Consider the following 22,444-nt stretch of genomic DNA (forward strand, 5'->3'; position numbering starts at 1 on the left):
TGTTTTATCCAATATAAAAAGAACTACTAAAGTAGCGCGTTTGTAATGAGGCCATCTATAGTAGGAAAGCAATTTTTCCTCAACTTCAAATTCTTTCAAAAATAACAAAATCACTGTGTTATCATTATTAAGTTCTTCGTCACATACAGTTACATTTCCATAAATTTGTTCACTATTTATTGATAAAATTTCTACAGCACTTAAGTAAGATAGATCACTTAAATCGTCAAGCAAGTCCATGTTGAAAACAGTTATTGTTCTTCCATAAACATTCCAATAGCTGGACATATTTGCAACAATATTAAAAATAATTGAATTTTTATCTATATGCGAAACAGCAGTTAATTTCCCTTGTATAAAAGATATTACACTAATAACTATCACAGAAATTGAAGTCATGCATTTTGTGAAATGCATAACAAAACGTAATTTTGTCAAACTCAATGCACTGCATTTCTTCAAATAATTTGCATTTATATTTAACCCCAGATGATTAATGTAATCAAATCACATCAGATCCAGCCAAAACCTGCATAGTAACATTTTTCAATATTGAAGACTAAAATTATTTATACAAGTTGTATCGCAGGCCACAGACATTATGGTCTATTGCCATACAAGATTGACAAAAATATATAAAAATATTGTTTGCACAGAATGGAAATTGCCAGTTGGATTAGTAGAAAGAAACTAGTAATATTCACAATGTTATTGGAAATAACCTAATAAATATTACAATTAACACGATCACAAATTATACAATTGTCATAATCGATGACAATACTTCGATTCGACATGCTTGTAGAAGCTTATAGCACGGAATACATAAAGAAACATGATTTTTGTTCCTGACCAGAAGCTATGCATAAATAAAATATACTGTACATTTATGGAAGTAACTCGTGGCATAATTTAGTCATAACGAAAAACATTTAGTCGACATTATTACAGGTTTTTGGAAAACAAATATTTATATTACATGATCACAAGTCAGTGGCACGTGCTGCCAATGGGTAATGTTTGAAGTCAAAAAATTGCTGGAACTTCCCGTACCACAATTAAATATTCGAGCAAAAAAAATCAATCAATGATTAATAACAGTTGTTTTCAATATTTTCAAAAAGATAATTACTATATATTTATTCGTTCATATAATGTAGAGTGATGATATCTTATCACCCAAAACACTTGAATATGTTTACATTAAGAAGTGCTGAATGAATACATCTTAGGATATATTTCTTATGAGTAGAATAACGCATATGAAATATATACAGTTTTAAACCAAATTGTAAATTTAAAATTTATATTTGAAGTAAAATATAAAGCTAAACTTTGTATATTTTTGAAAATTTTGAAAAAAGATTTGTTTCTGGAGATTTTTATTTGAACCGAATATGTAAACTTTAAAAATTATAAAACTTGGTACGGAACCCAAAAAAATGTAACAAAATGTGTTCTTATTATTAAAATATCTATAAAATATCTGATAATTTGATGTGAATATATCTAATGATCATTTTAGACCGCCAAATATCATTTTTTTACATTTTCGTCTGTATATCCGAAACCGCTAGACCTGCCTATCCAAAAACTACTCGGCACGTCTCCCCATCAGTAGGAATCGAATGTTTTTTAAACCAAAATGATCAGAAACCTTTAAAACGTAAAGATATGCAAAAATTTTCATTTTCGACTTTTTGCGATTACTATAACTTACCCTATGGGAAGTTAAAAATGAAAATTTTAGATTTTAATTATGTAATATAATTAAAAATCAGACTAAGAAAAACGAATAGTTTTGAATAAGTTCATAATATGAATCAATCAACTTCAAACGTTTTGTTATTGCAAAAAGTTGCCATTTGGTGCCTCTTGATATAAGTAAATCAGTTATCGTATTTTTTATATAGGCATATAAATTTTTGATTGAAGATTTTAAATATCGTCCCAAAACTCAAAAAATTACGAAGCCCGTTTCAATATTCAAGCAAACGATTTTAAGTCAGTAAGCAAATTTTTTGTGCATTGTTTAAAACTTAAAATGGTTACATTAGGTAGAAGCTAATTAGTTATTATTAAGATTTAATAAATTATTATTGATTTATATAGAATTACTTGAATTATAATCTAATGTAATTTTGAATTTCTAAGCTATATTGTATCCCTATATTATATTATTCTTATATCTTTTATAATTTTTCAAGAAAAAAGTTTTTGTCAAAGAAACAAAGCAAATACAGAGAGATTTATAAGTTATTTATTAGTTAGTTTATAATTTTTGCTAAAAAAAAAAACAAAACTCAAAGATATCTCCTAAATGATTAGCAAAATTATCAATATTCAAAATTTAGTAAGCAAAATACAATTCTGCAAAATATAATCCTAAATTTTAAAGAAAAAATAATTTTCTACATTATTTTCTAAATGAATGTGTAAATCAATAAATAGATCATTTAATGATTTGATGAAGATATAATTCTTTAAAAAAATATATATATATATAAATTATATTCAATATTATACATAACCAGAAGCATGACTACTAAACAAATGATAAGATATTATTCCCATCATGATTTTAATTTTTCAATATAATGATAATTAATGAAGAATATTAGTCCAAGTTCAAACTATTTCTAATATTCTGTAAAAATATATCATTGTGTATTATCGCTCTTAGTCTTTTAATAGAGCTGAAAAATTCTAAGATATAAATTGGTAAAAATAGAAATAATTTTCATAGCTATTATTATTTTTAGTGGGTATAACGTTTATAACGCTCAATAGAAAAAAATCCATTCTTCTATTCAATTCATATAGAAATATGTATAGATGACATATTATCATAAGTGATCAAAAATATATGCTCGAACCATTCCAGAAGACATCATAATTTTCCAGGACGTATTAAGGTGTCTTCTATATGTCCCATTCGGTTAACATGTTAATACCATAGAAATCAATGCTAATCATTTCATTTCTAACTAATATTTTGATACTCGGAATATTGATGTACTTTATTATAAGACAAGTATTTGCAAATTCTGCGTATATTCATATGTCAAAAAGGTCTACTCAAGCGTAAAATTTGGATGTTTAAGCACCAATCGGACTAAACGTATAAATTTAAAATTTTCAAATAAGAAATCCAAGTATACTGAGATTAAGACATCATCGATACAAGTTGTTATCATGCTCATCTACTTCGGGAAGTTAAGAATTTTTTGTATTTTTGATTGACAAAAATTCATATAAAACATATTTTATCTAAATTCTTTACTTGGTTCTAAAACTTTTTTTATATCAAGTTTCCTAGATATTCAAAGGTGACGTCGAATTGCTGATAAATAACATCCAAAAGGGATCAGGGTGCAAAGGGTTGAAGAAAAAAATGGTAAAAAAAGTTAAATTATCAAACCAACACAAGTACATATTAAAAATTATGGAGCCAATTCTGTGGTAACATAGACGATAACATAGCGTTGTAATAGCAACGCTATCTTATCCTTATTTCTTGGGACTAAAAACTGTCGAAATGCTATCTATTTGCTGTGCGATCAGACGTATTTTACATATGAACAAACCTAAGAAAAATAGTATCACTGCATCTGTGTGATTTGTTTCATGTGTAAAACGCCTAATCGTACAGCAAATAGATAGAATTTTTACAGTTTTAGCACCAAGAAGAATAAGATAGCGTTGAAATAACAATGATATGTCATTGCTTATGTTACCGAAAAATTGGCCACTGTATATGTCCATAATTTATACCAAGGCAACGTTATGTTACGTTCTATATTTCATACAAAATCATACTGAATACTGTCAAAATGCCATGTATTTGCTGTACTATCAAGCGTTTTACACATAAACTGCAAATTCACTCGTATGTTACTAAACGTTATTAGAAAGATCCAATTATCATAACATCAGTTTGTTTGGCATTTGTGCGTTTTCTAGGTTAGGTTTTCTATTTAGCAACTTGACAAAACGCTTGACTGCACAGCAACCACACGGCTTTGTCAGTATTCAGTACAATTTTGTATAAAAAATAGAACGTAACATAGCCTTGCCATAACATTGGTCTATTTTACGGCAGAATCGGCCCATTAATTTTGACATATAGGTATATAATCGTACATTTGGAGAATTGGTCTGTACGATAAACGAGACGATATGAAATTCACAGAAGGCGAACAAAAACTACTTCAAGGTGTGACGCTGAAGAAGTTATAATTGATTGTCTAGGTAACTAATAAAAAAAATACTGCCAAAAGTGGGGATCAACACTTTACTGGATATGATTGTTAAAAGAAAACTGGATCAGTTATGCATTGGGAAAATAGTACCTTCTGCTCGACGTCATCGAAGGAAAAATAACTTGGCGGAAATAACAAAAACGAAGAATAATTCGAATGTTAGATAGTACAAGTAATTAAAAGTCTTGGCTCAAAAAAAATGGAAATATGGAACAGGAACTTTATTCAATTTCATCAGAAATACAGACGTATATACTTGAGGTATATTCCCTAGACAATATCAGAATACCCCGTGTTCATATGGTATATTCACTATTTACTGAACGCATAAACAAAAGACAATGCGATTGCTTAGTTTTACATTTTGTTGTTTTTAACAATTATGGCTAGAAGTCAGGAGAAGGCCATAGGTAAATTGAATGTAAGCATCAATAATAATATTATAATCTTACCTCTTTCGGTGACAGCACAGAGATGTATTCCTCGTAAATGGCTCTCGCCCGCTCTTCGACCGCTTCCGGGCTTACTTCGCGCTTGAGCTCCTCGCATGCTGCCCAAAACAGCACGTTCTCTTCGGAGTACTCAAAACGCAGAAACTCGCGGAAAAGAACGCGCCCAGCTAAAAAATATTAACCAATAAAATTAATTACATTAATCGATTTTTCCTAATCTTAATTTTTTCTTAAAACTAATATTAAGAGGCAGCGTGAAAAGCATTTTGCCATTTCTTACAAAACATTTCTTACAAAAAACAATACCATTTCTTACAAAATTATCAGCCATCACAATTGCCATTATATTATTAACATAAAACATATGGCATATGACATTTGATCAATCGGGAGAGTTCCGCGATTGTCATCGGCAATGTTCGCTCAGACATGTGACGTCACATACCATTCTATGTTTGAGCACTATATAAAACGGAAAACATATGAGAACTAGCAGTCCATGTAGTGTAATGTGAGGTCATTTCCACATATTTGAATAAAATAAGAAACTAGATGTGAGTTGCACTTTTCCTTGACAAAAGCTACATAAACTTCCCCATTTTATAAATAAAAAATTAATATGTGTATTTTTAAGTATTGAGTTGTTGTTGAGCATCATCTTGAGAGAAACTATTGCAACTTGTTGAGTATGTGCAAAATTGCCAAACATGTTAGTTATTATCAACAAATTGTTCGAATTATATATCACTAAAAACAAACACTCGCTTAATACATACACGGAGCATTTTCTGAAAACTCTAAATACTTTTTTATAATTAACCTACTTGTTATAGGCCACCAACATTTTAGTATGTTCATTAAGACCATGGACTCCATCAAAATTGAATCCAGGTTTAAGACTAAAATTTTTAAATTATAAAGAAACGACTTGGCTCCTCGTGCAAAACTACCTAACACAGGTTTGTCGAGTTTCATCGAATTGGTTCCAAATTTTTGCATTTGGTTTAGACGCTTTTGAGAAAACGCCGAGAAAAAGTAAAAAATAGGCCCAAATTCACACACACATATATGTTTACACAAACATACTTTTCTTGCCATCTTCGAAAGAAGAAGAGCAAATAACGCTAATTAGGAGAAAACTATGATTAAAAGAAAAAATCAAAGCATTATAGATCCTCCCGATAAAGTAATATCAAACGGCGGTTTCCGTGGAGACAAGTCTCAAAAGATAAGCGGAGGTTTTAGTCGGTATTATACCCAAACGGTATTGAGTCAGACGAAAGGCCCAGTCTGAGATGAAAAAATGCATTCCTTTCACTATACAAAAAAAAACATTCATACTTCTTCCAAAGTTGGTCTTAAACTATTAAGAATGTTTTGAAACGTCGAGAAAACAAAATTGGCAAGTCGGATTTTCTGCTGACATAAATTTCTCCTTCAGGAAGTTAAGAAATGTTTTTCTCACACTGCAAATGTGTTCACAATTTTAAATCTAAGTGTAAAAAAACTTCAAATAAATTAAAGAAAGTAAATAAATTGTTAAAATGTTATTCTAATTTTTATTCAGATTTAACAAGTAAACACGAAGAATTCAAATTTTGATTTAATATTGCTAAAATTTGTCGATAAATTTCAATTAAAACAAAATTTTGAAAAATTCTTGGACTTAAGGCCCAAGGCTCGTTAACTATTCTACGGATTTTAATACGTATGTAAATTTTAGAACGCAAAGATTAGATCCAGCGTACTCAGAACAAAATATTAAGGGCAATGGTAGATGCGCCTTGGTATGTGACTAATGAGACCATTCACTGGGATCTGGACATTAAAACTGTAAATAAAATTATAAATACCCGGAACTGTTCTTACCACAACAAAATCTGAACGTTCATTCGAACGCTGAAATACGAATCATCAACAAAATGGCTCAAACAAGAAGACTCAATAAGAAATGGCCAAAGGACCTGCAATATTAAATTGTATACAGACAGCTATAGATTAATTCTAGCAGAGGATCTCTTCAATGGAGGAGATCTCTAAACGCCATATATAACATCATCACATAGGCTTATAGAAACAATGTATTCTGATTGTCTATTGAATAATAAATAAATAAAAAAAGAATCAGTATGATTCTGATTCAATTTGTTGCAACGGGGTTGAGATATTATTAATATATTTTAGATATTCGGCCATCTGCTACATCAAATCATGAGTTATTCATCACTGATTTCAATACAGAAATTTATTACCTAGTAGCCCGTAACAGCACCAGCTACAAGATCTCAAACAATAGCAATGCCGTAGTTTATGTGTTATTTCTGAGTTGCAAGACGCAGTGCAAACTTGTGCTTTCTTACTGTGAGAGATGGCAAGACTATTACACGGTACATTTGGCGAGTTGCAATAAAGCTTCGAGCGAAGTCGAAAACTATGCCGTACGGTTCGAATGCACCAAATGATTTATGCTGCAGCGGCCGGCTGCCAATAACAATAAATCCGATTGCGATGCGATTTGCACTATTTGGAAACGGCATTCGAACGAAATTGAACAAGACGATATTCCATGATATTGGGATGAAAATGTTGAAGGGTTTGCGTACAATTTGTAATATTGTAGTAGTTTCTATGTATACTTTAAGAGGCACACCTTAGAGTGACAACCTAAAAAAAGGCCATTTTTGAGAAATAAAAAATAAAAAAACTAGTGAATCCATCTATTGAATATTTTGAGAGTATATTTATACATGTTTTGAGAATACACAGTAAAATTTTTGAAATAAAATATCTAATATTTTTGAAATGACACGCGATCTCCGGCGACGCCGAGAAAAAAGGTCCTCCACTGCCTTCACAGTTGATAAAACCAAAAAAAAAATCTTGTGAAACTAAAACATATTGTCTCCAATCTGATCTGATCAAAAATTCGAATTTTGGCAGGCCAAAAACGACCAAATTTTGGGAAAAATTTAACGTATATATACAATGACCCTCGGGCGAACAAAAAACGTTAAATTTTTCCCAAAATTTTGGTCGTTTTTGGCCTGCCAAAATTCGAATTTTTATAAACGGAGGGTCATCGTATATATACGATGATCCTCCGGCAAATAAAAAACGTTAAATTTTTCCCAAAATTTTGGTCGTTTTTGTCCTGCCAAAATTCGAATTTTTGATCAGATCAAAAAATTGGAGGATCGTCGTATGAAGAACCACAATAATAATGCTGTCAGAACCAAAAATGTAAAATTTTTCCAAAATTTTGGTAGTTTGTGGCCTGACAAAATTCGAATTTTCGATCAGATCAAAAAATTGGAGGATCGTCGTATGAAGAACCACAATAACAATGCTGTCAGATGTTGAGCGTCATTGTCAAAGTCTTGTCGCAGTAATCAAACTGTGCATTGCGCCTACAAAAGTTCGTTTTGAAGGAGTTTTTTTTATTTTGGGACTTATTCATTGTTATTTGTAATTATATCAATAGAAATCGATGAACTTGCACCAGTACTAGTTTTTATGATCAATTTTATTGCATTAATCGGGTGCTTGACGGAATTTTGATAATTTATCAATTTTTGTTTACTTTTAGTGTTGCACTAGTATGGAAACTGGCAAACTTGTAAAATGGACAAAATAACTATATTATTTTTTACAGTTCATTTGATACTATATGGACATAATGTTGCATTTTCCTTTAACAAATTTTTTATTATAGTTCCTGCTTCTTTGAAAGACTATGTTACTAGTAGTCAATGAACCAAACATAAGTAAAACGATTGAGACTGATTATTATATGTCGTATATGACACCATGTCATTTTGTCAGTACTTTTTCTAATACAATAATATTTTACTCAACTAACAAAGTTCTTCTAACAAAATATCTGACCTTTCACACTGGGATAGGTGCAGATACTGAAAAATCTATCTAGTTAATTTTAAACAGGATCTTATTTCTAAATTACATAAACCCTTTCTCATTATATTTAGAAACCCCAAAAACATTTTCAGGCTTTACTAAACCCTAAGAACATTTTGAGATTTATTATTTAAAAACCCAGGTAACGTTTTGTTCATGTATTAAATATTATATGAACTTTTGTAATTATGATCTAGCATAAGAAAGCAAAGGCAGCCACTTAGAACATACTTAGTCTAACTAATCAAGTTAGTTTTTTATATCAATTCATATGGACAAAAATATAAATATATTAACTAATGTTACTTTTAACTTCTCATTTAATGAACAAATGTAAAATGAATAGTATTATAAAATAATCAAATTTACAAAATAAATTCCTCGAAAATGTATAGGCAATTAAAATTATTTATTAATACTTTATATATATTGGTACAAAACAAAAATTCAAAAGCATTATTAAAATATTAACATTTTTATGTATAAGTACTTTTGACCCGAAAACGCTGTTTTTGTTAATGGCAGTAAAGAAATAATAAAATATTTGTCCAACTAATTTATTTGTTTTTTGCACTAATTGCTAACAATTCTGACAAAATGGTCAATTCTAGTTAGAAGCAAACTCCACTTCTTCACACGTTAATTTATTTATTATTTATTAGTTATTTATTAGTTTATTAGTTAAAATGAAAGATGAGATAACCCCATAAATTGCAAAAATATAATTGGAGATTACAAGTCGCCCAATTTATTCAGATTAGTCTAAAAATTTAGTATACTTAGGATCCTATGAGAATCCTTTGAGAGGATCTTCTGAATTTTAAACCACCGAATTTATAAACTAAATAGAAGCATTATTGAGAAAGAAAATGCAATATTTTACAAAAACAATAAAACAAGATTTCAATAATTGTGTAATTTTCAATTAAATATTTCATTTTATAATGAAAAAAAAATACGGTATGAGATTGAATACTATTACAATTAAGATAGTTGATTATATTGGACAATATAGACTAGAAAATCCGTAATAAATTTTAAACTAGTGGGGTGGGTGGCATCGTGCCTTAAGGCAAATTGCTGGAACTTCCCGTACCGTAACGAAATGTTCGAGGAATATTGAATGTTTTCAAATAGATCATTATAAATATTGTAACATTGTCTAATATTTATAAGAATTATATAAACTGAATTGCAGAGTTGAAATTATTTGTTTAAAGTATATTAGAACTATAGTCAGAATTAAAAATAAAATCTGAATTATTTTCGATATACAAAAATTAAAAAAAAAAAAAAAAAAAAAAAATGGTACAATTTTTTTTTTTTCCAAAATCAATTATTTTGTTAAGACAAGCAGAAAGTTCTTTGAATCAATTGAATCGGACGCTTAGTTCTCTCAAAAACTGCTATTTTTTTGTACATTTAGCTCTGTATCTCCGAAATGGCTGGGCCTGCCTTTGCAAAAAACTAATAACCCCTTCTCCCAATCATTACTAATTGAATGTTTTTTAGATCATTCAAATCGGATGCTCCGTTCTCTCAAAAACTCGATTTCTATTTTCTGCACTCTTTGCTCCTTATCTCCGTAACTGCTGGACCTGTCTTTGCCAAAAACTAATCAGCTCTTCTCCTTATTAATAGGAATCGAATGTTTTTTAAACCATTCAAATCGGTTGATCCGTACGCCCGAAAACGTGGGCGAAAATTTGTATCCATACATACATACACACACACACACACACACACACATCCATTTTTTCTGAAGTATGCCAAAACGTTCAGAAACCTTCAAAACGTCGAGAAATGTAAAAATTTTCAATTCCGATTTTCGGCCCATTACAATAACTTACCCTACGGGAAGTTAAAAATACTACGAAAATGTTTTGCATATACATTTCAAACAAATACATTACCAATTATAATAATTATAATATTTTTACTAACCTGCACATTTCATCAAATTTTCAAACGACGTTCCCCATCCAGCAACATCGTCCAGCGTTGGTCTGAAAAAAAATATACGTATTAATTTTCTACCAAATTAATATTCCATTGTATATTTTAACCACATTTACTGCTGCACGTGTAAGCGGTTTACCAAAATAATTTGCTAATAAAAATATACTTCTTTCATAAACTTGGAACTACTAAAACAGCCGTAAAAGTTAAGATTAAAATAAGTACTTCCGAGTATAAAGTGGGTATATTACTTCCATCATTTGATTTTATCATCATATAATTCTTTTCAGAAAGATGCTAAAACTCGTGATAATTTTATATTTGAATCAAACAGAAGGAATTATTTCGGGTTGATATAAAAGTTTGATGAATTGCAAAAGAAAATTAAAGCATTTTGAAGCCAAATGATTAATTTCGCCCTAACTAATAAAACAGGTTATTAAAAATACTTAGTGCTATTAAATGCAAATGCTGAGCTATTTTTAGAAAAGTGATGTAATTACAAATAATATTGCAAAAGCTATGCTAAATATTTCATTTTACCAGTTCAAAGCTTTTTATTAGTTTCGTAAACCAAAATCTCCAAGAAATATTCTGTAAATTATTAGTACAAAATATACGTATATATAGTGATTTGTCTCTATATTAATAGTTGCTCCAAGAAAGTCATTATGAATTTTGGACACGTGGTCAATTTTTACTTCTAATAAAACTGGGCGCAAAGAGTTTTTCTCTAAGAAGTTATTTTAGTTAATTAAAACTAAAATAATCTTGTAATACAAAATTGAGAAGTAGCTGTGACGATGATTATAGTATCCTTAAAATGACTCCTTTAGTGGTTGATTAAACCAGTTTTGATGACGTCTTTAACAATACATTCCTGAAATCGGCATTTAGTATTTAATTTAAAATGAACTATAAAGCTTTAATGATTGTTAGTTGTTATTTAGACCAAAAAGCCCTAAATTATGACAATGTTAGACTAGTTGCAGCAATTTCTAAGAAGACTTCCTTGTTTCAAATTGTGATAAAGATCATTTCTTGATCAAGAACGTTGTTCTCCAGTGAACGACTTAGCAATCTATTTTTTTTTTCAATTATTTTTTTCATATTATTATTGATGTAATAATTGCATGTTATTTTAAATTAAACCTATATATTTATAAGACGGTACTAGTTATGGCTGTAGAATTTATTCAGAATGATACATAGAGTTTTTTTTATTGAAACATGAGCCGATTTCGTCCCATTTGTGGAGAATGCTATGCATTCATAGCGTTCCAAAAGTTTTAGATGGTATAGGAATACTTATTGGTTCAAGTGATATGGCTAAAAAAATATATTCGTCTACACGATGAAACAGTTTAATGGTAAATGCTTTATTAAATATTAGTATTGAGCGCGGAGCCAGCCACTCATCAACCTCACATATCCCAGAAACTATTGAATGTTCAAATTTTAAATTTTGGTCACAATCTTGGTAAAGTATAGTAACAATGTGTGTCATGTTTCATCAAAATTGCAAGTCGCATTTTTGAGAACTGTGATACGATCTGCTTAAATGTTAGTATTGATCTCGGAGCCAGTCACCCATCAACCTCGCATATCTCAGAAACTATTGAATGTTCCAAACTCCAAATTTTGATCATAATCTTGGCAAAGTATAGTAACAATGTGTGTCAAGTTTTATCAAAATCGCAAATAGCATTTTTGAGAACTTTGATACATTTGTTTAAATTTTATACTAATCTGATGAGAAGTCAAGTCTTAGGATAGTTGGTGCCTATTACATACGTTTGAATACAATCAACATTTACGTAGTTTTAGGCAATTCTTTGAGCTTCCTGGTATGTCAATGAATGTCAATGTCCCTCAAATTTCAATTGGTGAGTATAAAATACAATATTATTTTTGTATAAATTATGTAAAATATCCCTTTAGATATCTGTATCACCAATCTTAAAGAATATATCTACAGTATTAGTTTGATCATTTTTCAAGATGCAGTTGACACTGGCTATTTTTTAAAGCACTATTCATAATAGATGGTAGTATACACTTTTTTTAAATAGAGATAAAATGACGTGTCAACTCAAGTCATTTTTTGTATTTCCGACTTTTTTTCTTTAAAACCCATTAGTGATCTGTTCCCAGAGATATCCATGAATACAATACTTCCAATGATTCAGTAAATTATATATATAAATTGTTTATATGATTATGTTTTAAAAATTGTGAATATATGAACTTTCGTGAGGGTTACTAATGATAAAAAATAAATGACATCAAAATTCTATTTGTAAAATATGATCCAGATACTTTCATAAATATATACTTATCGTTAGTGCATTTCTTAAAATGTAAAAACAGCTTTTAATACGTGTTATTTAAATGGAGCCATATGAATTTATTATTATTTATTTGTACTAGTTTTGACACTAAATGTGTGTCATCATTCAGCTAAAATGAAATTAAATAAGTTAAATGGTTCATCAATAAAAGTCAAGTTAAATGGTTCATGAATAAAAGTCAAGTCATACGTTCATCAATAAAAGTCGAGATTTTTTTATTTAAAACCAAAAAGTTTTATAATTCATTAAGAACGGTTCGATGTTTATATTTTAAAGATTTTCCCTTTGTTGGTATACATTTTTTAAATGCTTTTCATAGAGTAGAGCGTGGCCTAAAAGTCCGCGGGTAAAAAGGTCAGCCACCAATATATCAAAAACAAGGAAAGATAGGAATTTTTTCGCAATAATTTTTGAAGGTGGAAGGCAAAAGATGTTTAATCAGGCATCACCTTGATTCTTAATATTTGAAAATCCATAACAATAAAATTTCCTTTGTTGTTAGTTTTTTTTAGTTATGAGCACTGTTGTTTAGTTTACGGGACCTTAATATTTTTGAGCATGCGTAATTCAACTATATAATAGTGAATAAATAAGTAAATTAAGTTAAAAAAAAACAATTTGACAAAAAATAAATTAATTAAATAGTTATTCGAACTCTGCTGATGAATGTCTGACAAAATACAAAATCAAGGTTATATACAGTGTTATCTTTGTAAAAGATGTACCCGTGAAATTAATAATTTGCATTGAATGAATTATATAACTCTTACTCCCTATTCCCTTTGAAGTTGAAAATAAAATAATCGATATATTTGCCCCCCCCCCCTCCTGGCTGTTTCATATTTTTCCACCCATGGGGTAACAAGTGACATATAATAAATTTTAGAAAAATAGTAAAAATACTCATTTATATAATTAGGAATTAACTGGAAATTTTACTGAACATAGTTCGATGGTTATTTGTTTGATACGTGTTATGTATTCTGATGTAGTTTATTTAGCTTAGACTGTATAATTATTTAGAATCAAATTGGACTTTTGTGCCCCGCCCTATCCTGCATTATTTCATTGTAGCTGCATTTATTCTTTTTATTGGTGTATATTTTACAATATATTTTTCATTATTTTTAATTCAAGGTATTGGCTATTGGTTAGATTATTACTAAACACGCATTATTCAAGCGTGCCATTGAAGTAAATAATTGATAGACTTTTTATATTCAAATTCAATCAATCAGATAACATTAATAGTTCAATATTAACAATGGAAAGTAATTATAGTCGACTCTAGTTACCATAGATATGTCGTTTAAATATTTTATTCCAAATATAGGGTTTGTTGACATGAGACTAATTATCTATAAGCGTTGGACACTTCATACAAAATTCATGATCTACCGTTTTGTGGGTTTTAACCCATGGATTATTTATAGCTTGATTATAGCTGAAAAGTAATAAATGTACACTATAAGAGCACAACTCAAGTAAAAGCTAACTTTCAAAAGTTATAAAGTAGAATATTACCTACATACTTTAATGTCATATAATCAATTATTGCAGTTAGAAACAAATTGATGAAGGGTGTCTGATATTCATTGAATGAAAAAATATAATTGGAAAATGTACTAAAATTATCTGTGAACTGACTTGTCAAACTTATACATTTTATGTAGAAGATGTATGCTTATTATCAAACCAATTTAAATAAATATTAAAGAAATCAAGTATAAAAGTTAAGGAAATCAAGTAAGTAAAAGTGTGAACATCATTAAGCGATAATGCAATTACATAAAATAAAAATAAAGTAAAATCGTTATTTTATTATTTATTCTATTATATTTTTATGACATTTTTTTAATAAATATAGCCATATGCCACCAAATTATTAAACAAGTACACGTAGCAATCATTTCAAAGTAACATAAAAGTATTATTCAGTGCAAAAGATGTTCTTTTGTGTATTATATGTTTGAATAAAACTATTTATTTAAACATGAGTAAAACTTTAGTTCAATAAATTCAATGAAGCAAACATATTTTAGAATATTATTGAAAACCCTGGAAATTCATATAGAAATTAAAAATTGTTTTGGCAGAGCAATTGCTGTTTTTAGCAGTCTTCTGTTTTGAAATATAGTGTACTAATATTGAAAATAATAATAATAAGTTCAAAAATATCCAGAAATAATCTAAATAACTCCCCTAAAAAAACAACAATATTAATGTTAAATATGAATAATAAAACATTAAATGGATGATGGTATCAGTACACTTGCCCTATAAAAATTAACGAATTGTGATAATTTTAAATTTTATTGTCATTTACGCAAATTTATAAAACCAATTAGGGGAAACTGGGTACGATTATGCCACTTTTTTATCCCGTACTATTTATCTCCCCTATTCAGATTGCATTTAAATTTACTTTCACCTAATTTTTTAAAATCATAAATATAAAAGTCAGAAGAATTAACAAATAGCAATAACAGTAAAAACCATTAAAATGTACAAAAAATTCAAAAAAATCAACCGAAGATTTTAGAAATTAAAACTAAATGAAATAAGTTTAATTATTTTCAATTTGTAACCCATGCATATAGTTGAAAATATTTTACTCTATTATTTTAACAGAGCGATTACTATTAAAAAAATAGAGTATAATGAAATTGGTTGGATAAAAGTCTGTATTTACTTCAGTAATTATTTTCAATTGAATTGATTCATTGCTATTACAATTCGAATTTAAAAAAAATCATTTTATAAAATCTAATTTTTAATAAGTTTCGATCATTTTGGAGAACTTTAGTGATAATTATCTAATGCGAGTACAATCTTCTAGAAAGAATGATTCAAGCTCTATAAATGCATTAATATAATTTTTTTTGAATATTTGAAAATTTTATATATAAATACCAACTTGTCTAAAATGTGTATAGTTTCACTCAAATGATTTGAGTGAGTCGTTTCGAATGAATTTGCATCGAATGAATTAATTCAGATCAATTCGAATCACGCGATATAATTCAAGTGATTCAATTTAGCGAATTTAGTTCTACCATTAGTTGGCAAAACACTATTAGTCGATACACGAAACAATTATTTTCGATATAAAGCGCACATGCATATATTTCCATTCAGTTGTCACATATATTGTTTCGAATTTTGTCAATTTGAAAATCACAATAATTTGGGAGCAAGACAAGTAAATAAAAAATCGAATAATTGATTCAGGGTAGAGCGAGACTTGAAAGTCAACAAGCAAGTAATGTTAAGAAATTGTTAATAACAATATTTGAAAGAAGAGGGCGAGAGATGTAAGGAGATAGCAATATTTAAAAATCCGTAACATTTTTTTTTTCGTTGTTAGTTTTATGATTTTAAACATTTTTCTTTTGTTTATGAGACTAACATAATTTTTAACTATTCGTTATTTATTCGTTATGTAAGATATATTGTTATTTTTAAACTAGATTCAACCGTTTTTTTTATATAACCTTTATAAAAGCTTGCATGTTGGTGGGGAAAAAACAACCTCTACCCTAACATTTTTACAAACAATGAAAAAATAGTAAATAAAAAAATAAATCAAGTTATGAAAGCAATTTTACAAGAGATTGTATTAAATTAACAGTTATTCCAATTATGCTGATAAATATTTCTGACGAAATACTAGAGCAAGGTTATATACAATGTTGAATAATGTAGTTATATATATATATATATATATATATATATATATATATATATATACCAAAAGTGAAGTTATTAGAGCATAGATTCTGGAACTGTTTGCTCCATGGCTGTCTCATTTTACCCCGCCTATGGAGTAAAAAGAGACAGGTGACAAATTTTAGAAAAGGTAAAAAACACTATAATTAGGAATTATCTGGAATTTTTTTTGAACATGGTTCGATAGTTGATTGTTTGATATGCTTTATGTATTATGATATTTATGTATTATGATATGATATGTAGTTTATTTGGTTTAGACAGTATAAATACTTAAAATCAAATTGGACCTTTGCGCCCCACCATATATATAAAGCATATATTTAAAATGAGCTTTTTAAATTACATACCTTGTATAGTTTGGGTGTTTAATGACGGTGCATTTATTTATGTTTAATATTTGATAAAAATTAAACTATGTATATCTGATAATAATTGAATGGAAAGTTTAATATTTTATTCAAGATTTACATTTTCAGAAAAAAATTATAATTATCTGCCATTGACGTAATATCTCGCCGATTGGTCGATGGAAAACTCGACCAAGATTTCTAATTTGCATGTATATTGTTTAGAACTCTATTATGATTCCAAATTCTACACATGCATCGGAAAATTATATTAAAATTGATATGCATATATTAATCACTATTTAATTGGAATTTACTCTTATTTGCAGATGCAGCAACAGCATCTGCATTGATAATAAAAATGGGCAAATGCATTTTTCATTCGTAACAATGTCATGTGCAAATTCCAAACGATAAAAATTAAATCGAAATATTCGGTGCAAATACAATTATAAATTAAATTTCATTTCAAGGCAAAAATGAAAAAGCAGAATGCATAGAGTGGATCTTGATAGTAATATAATTATATAAAACAGTATATATATATATATATATATTTATATATATATATATATATATATATATATGTGCGTATGTGTGTATGTTTATGTATGTGTATAATAACTTTAAGGTATATTTCAAAAAAATATCAATAATTGGAAAAAGGCAATTTCATTGGTCTCCTTGCAAAACAACTAACGCTTCATTTTTTTCAATTTCAGAACACACGAAATAAATTTTCTGATGTAATCATTTCCATAATAAAAAAATTAATACATGTTTTAGCCGCAAGAACAAAAAGTTTATATGATAATATTACAACAATAATTTACATTCCATAAATAATACAATTTTTCATAATAAATAGTTAGCATAGAGCACAACGAAAAGAAATTGAGAAAGTTCGAGTTTTTCCGGTTGAATTTAAAGAATTTTATTTAATGTAAGTTTCCATTGAAAAAATATCTACATAAAAGCTTTTTCATATAACTATTTAAGTTTTAAGTTTTCGTTTTCAACGAAACGGCATATTCTCAGAGAGTGGTTATTAATTCAAAATGAGAAAAGTTTGATACACTTTAGAAAGTATCTCAGTATGAAAATATATGAGATAGTTGGCGTTATGAAATAACACAATGCGAATTTATGTTTAGATATGACACGTGAATTAAAGTTTCATAATAATAATATTCAAGCATAATATATATATATATATATATATATATATATATATATATAATATATATATATTATATATATATATATATATATATATATATATATATGATGAATCTGACAAATAATGAAGAAACGCAGCCGTCTGGGATTTGAACTCAAATCTAAATCAACATTGAAACACGTGGCGGAAGGTCAGAAAGGAGAAATTATGACCATATATTCATCAATCCAATAACAAAATCTATCCTAGCAAAATGAATAAAGTTGACAAAACATAAAGAAACCGCAAAAAATATTTACTTTGACAGTAACAGCAAGCGATATTCATTTTTTACATAGTTTTATAATGATGGATATATGCATACTCAATTTATAATTTATACTTTCGATGTAATCACAATCATAGTCAAAAAAAATTAAATGCTAAATCAAATTTTAAATTCTTTTATACGACCTATTTAAATTAATAAAATTGGATTGTAGTATTTTTCAAACAACTAAAATCCAAATTACATCTATAGCAGGTATACTTAGAACAAATTATTGTGTAGACTTTTATTAAAAATTCCGCAGTAGCTACTAATATCTTCCGATATAATAATTTATTATATTGTAATAACATTAGGGTAAGATTTACTGCAAAGTTTCTCTGTAATTATGTATTACAAAGAAACTGTAATGTTTCTCTGTGTATATTATGTATTATTTTAATTAGAAATTAATGGCAATTGTTTTATATTCATGCTAAGTTAAACTCATCATCAAAACTAGAATTTGACGTAACTTAAATTCCATATGTATGATTTGAACCACGAAGTTTTGCTTCTTTCAATAGTTTTATTCAAAAGGCATATTCGACATGACTAACATTTTTTTAACAAGATGATATAGTTTGATTTTTTTACGCTTTAGCAAATGATTTAAAGTATTTAGTACGAACTATATTCTTATATAAAAGCGTGATAAAATAGTGCCAAATTAAATTTATCAGAAATATAAGTAATCATGATTTAAGTACATCTTTTTTACATGTAACATAAAAGGCGGATGATGCTCTTTTACAAAATTTCTTCATATTTACTTCATATTTTCTTTTATTTTTGGTCATATATTTTGTACTATTTGGTTGGCGAATCAAAAAATTTTTTTTCATGGAGCTAAATACCATTATTTTCTAATGTATTGTCCGTTTTGTTCAATACCTTTTCTCATTTTTCAAGCAGCATCATTATCTTTCATAAAACTTATGGTCTTTATCAGCAAAAAACTAAATCGGTGCAATTTGACACCATCATAAACATTAAATTTTTTAACTTCTGAAGAGTTTTGTAAAGATCGAAACAAAATGTAATTAAAAGGTGCAAGGTCAGGACCATAGATGTCAGGACTATATGCTGAATATGCCAAAACATCCCAGCCAAACTAGAATATTTTTGCTCGAGTGGCTCAAATTATGTGATGTCACTAATAGAATAAATCTCCGTATAGATTTGTCAATTCAAGCCGCTTTTTCAACTTCATTGTTGAATTTAGTTAATTGTACAATGTAGACATCAAAAAAATTGATCATTCGGTTAGTAATAACAGTTCAAAGTAGAAAATTCCTTTTTAATCAACTTCGTATTTCATCTTGGTGTAAAAAACAAGGCTTCGTTAGTATGAACCGCTCATAACTTTTCGTAAATTCAAGATGCCTCTTTACTTTTGAAGATATAAAAAAGCAAAATATGACATAAAATGATTCATCATTCAAGTCATTCAATTAATGCCAAACAAAAACTACGCAATGGATAAAAAACTCTTTTACTGATGGACAGCTAAACTGCCTACTTTTCATAAAAGGTATTTTACATTTGGACTATGTCATCAAATAAAAAAACTCTATTAAAACTATATAAGCTGAAAACCGCACTTACTTAGTTTCCAACCTAATATATTCATTAATTCATACAAATTTCCATTGTGAGAATCATCAACGTGTTATTGCCCAAAAATATTTTTATACATTACTAATAATAACAGTGAATAACGTAAAATAATTATTTTACCAAATATATGAGCCGATTCTGTAAAACAGACCAATATTATGGCAAGGGTATGATACGTTCTAGTTTTCATACAAAATGCTACTGAATATTGTTAAAGTTCCATGTCAGCCGTTTTACACAAAATGCAACTTTACTTATATGTTATCAAACCATGTCTCAAAGATAAAGTTATGATAACATCGTTTTTCTGAAATTTGTGCGTTTTCTAGGTTAGGTTTTCTATCTAGAACGCCTGACTGAGCAACCACATAGAACAACGAGCGATATTCATTTTTACATACATTTATGAGGATCAATATATACATATTAAATTTATAATTTAATTTATTTCATATTGGTCATGTCAGTTGAAATGAAACACGTGTAAGTGTTGAAAAAAAAACTAAATGCTAAATAAAATTTTAAATTATTCTATTACAACCTATTTAAATTAATAAAAGTGAACTTTATAGGTATATCCTTTTGACAGTTTTTAGTACCACTTTATATGAAAACTGCTACATAGCATAGCTTTGCCGTAACATTAGTATATTTTATGGCAGAATCAGTCCCTTAATATCTCTATATGACACCGTTCACTAAAGACATCTCTAGGAGCAACAAGTTCCTACCATATATCTCTATGATCTAAATATTTTATTAAAAAAGGGTCATTCCGATCGAGAACGGGACCAGGTATGTATTAATAGGTTTAGTGCTACGATAAACAATGACATTGACAATAATCGCACATAAAGATAATCAAATCATATACTCACATGGGTTCATTATCACAGTTGAATAGAGCGGATGTAGCCGGGTCGTAAGCCCTCCGAGTCGGTTCGTTACTGCCAGCTTCGCCGTTTTGCGTTATCGCCAAACTAGAACGAAAATAGAGGTGAAACGTTTTTAATGATCACATACTAATGGACCACATTAAATTTACATTGATATAACATTTTAAACATGATAAAAATATGCGGAAACTACATTCTAGAGTTGCATCACCAACAATAAATTATATCACTTGGAAAAACATATGTTTGATAGTAACAGGTAGAATGGAGCTGAAAGGTCCGTGGGTAAAAGGGTTCACCAGAATTCTCTCAAAAACAGGAAAAGCATGGATTTTTCGACTATACTATTCTAAAATAGAGGTGAAACGTTTTAAATGATCACATACTAATAACGAGATTTGAAACATTATAAAAATAAATCGCTCAAAAATTCGGTGGACGTCGCTATCAAGAGATTACAGGCTACATTGTCAATTTTTGGCGAAGTTGTTTTTAGTTAATATTTTTTTTGGTTTTGAGCTTTGTTGTCTATTTTACAATACCTAATTATAATGTTTTATTTATTTGTTTTAAATGTTAATTGGATCACATCAAACTTACATAATATGCGGAAATATATTCTAGAGTTGCACCACTAACAATAAAGTGTATCAACCAACGAAAAACACATTTTAAATAGAGCGGAATTTGAGGTCCACTCGTGAAAAGGTCAACCAGAGTTTTTAGCAATACTATTTTCAAGTAGAGGGCACAAGGAGTGTAACCAGCTATTGCCTTAAATCATAACGACGTCGTTATTACGAGATAAACGGCTATGTTGCCATTTTTTAACGAAAGTATTTTTAGCGTTGTTAGTTCTTTTGGTTTTGAGCTGTGTTGTTTAGATTACTATACTTGAATATAATGTTTTATTTATTAGAATATTGTTATTTTCAAGTTATATTCAACTGTTTTTTATATAGCTTGTACAATAGCTTACATGTGATTGGGTTAAAAACCACCTGAACCTTTAGATTGCCGACTGTGAACAATAAAAAATTAAAGTTAAAAGCAAACAATTTTACAAAAGATTATTTAATTCAATAGTTATTCCAACTCTGACAATTAATTCTTCTGACTTAGTTCCAGTCCAAAGTTGTACACAGTATGATCATTGTAAAAAATGTGCCCATGAAATATTTATTTCAAACAAAAATTCTATTTACATTTTTCACATAAACGGTAATTGTATTTCAAGAACAGTGAGCCTGTTTATGAGAATTAAAACAGGAATATCTACCAAAGCAAAAATTTATTACAGTAGTAAAAGTTGATAAAGATTTTTGTTTGTTATGTTTATAATATATAGTAGGACGTGGCACAAAAGTCCAATTTAACTTTCAGCTACCATATTGTAAAAACCAAATCAATTATATAACAACAA

At 28.4% G+C, this 22,444-nt stretch overlaps 1 protein-coding gene across 1 annotated transcript in view; it reads right to left on the minus strand.

Annotated features, from left to right (window-relative positions):
* Window positions 1-502: 502 nt before the first annotated feature.
* The window catches only part of LOC113374985 (regulator of G-protein signaling 20-like), a 108,097-nt gene continuing 86,155 nt past the window's right edge, over window positions 503-22,444 (minus strand). Inside the window, exons 3-6 of the mRNA XM_026614940.1 lie at window positions 21,004-21,105; window positions 10,574-10,635; window positions 4,715-4,881; window positions 503-529 (exon numbers count right to left, since the gene is read on the minus strand). Coding sequence (XP_026470725.1) covers window positions 503-529; window positions 4,715-4,881; window positions 10,574-10,635; window positions 21,004-21,105 — 358 coding nt within the window. The remainder of the gene's footprint in view (window positions 530-4,714; window positions 4,882-10,573; window positions 10,636-21,003; window positions 21,106-22,444) is intronic.

Source organism: Ctenocephalides felis, unplaced genomic scaffold, assembly GCF_003426905.1.
Source record: "Ctenocephalides felis isolate EL2017-DRISC unplaced genomic scaffold, ASM342690v1 CF-g0.4_SCAFFOLD_01886, whole genome shotgun sequence".
Taxonomy (NCBI): domain Eukaryota; kingdom Metazoa; phylum Arthropoda; class Insecta; order Siphonaptera; family Pulicidae; genus Ctenocephalides; species Ctenocephalides felis.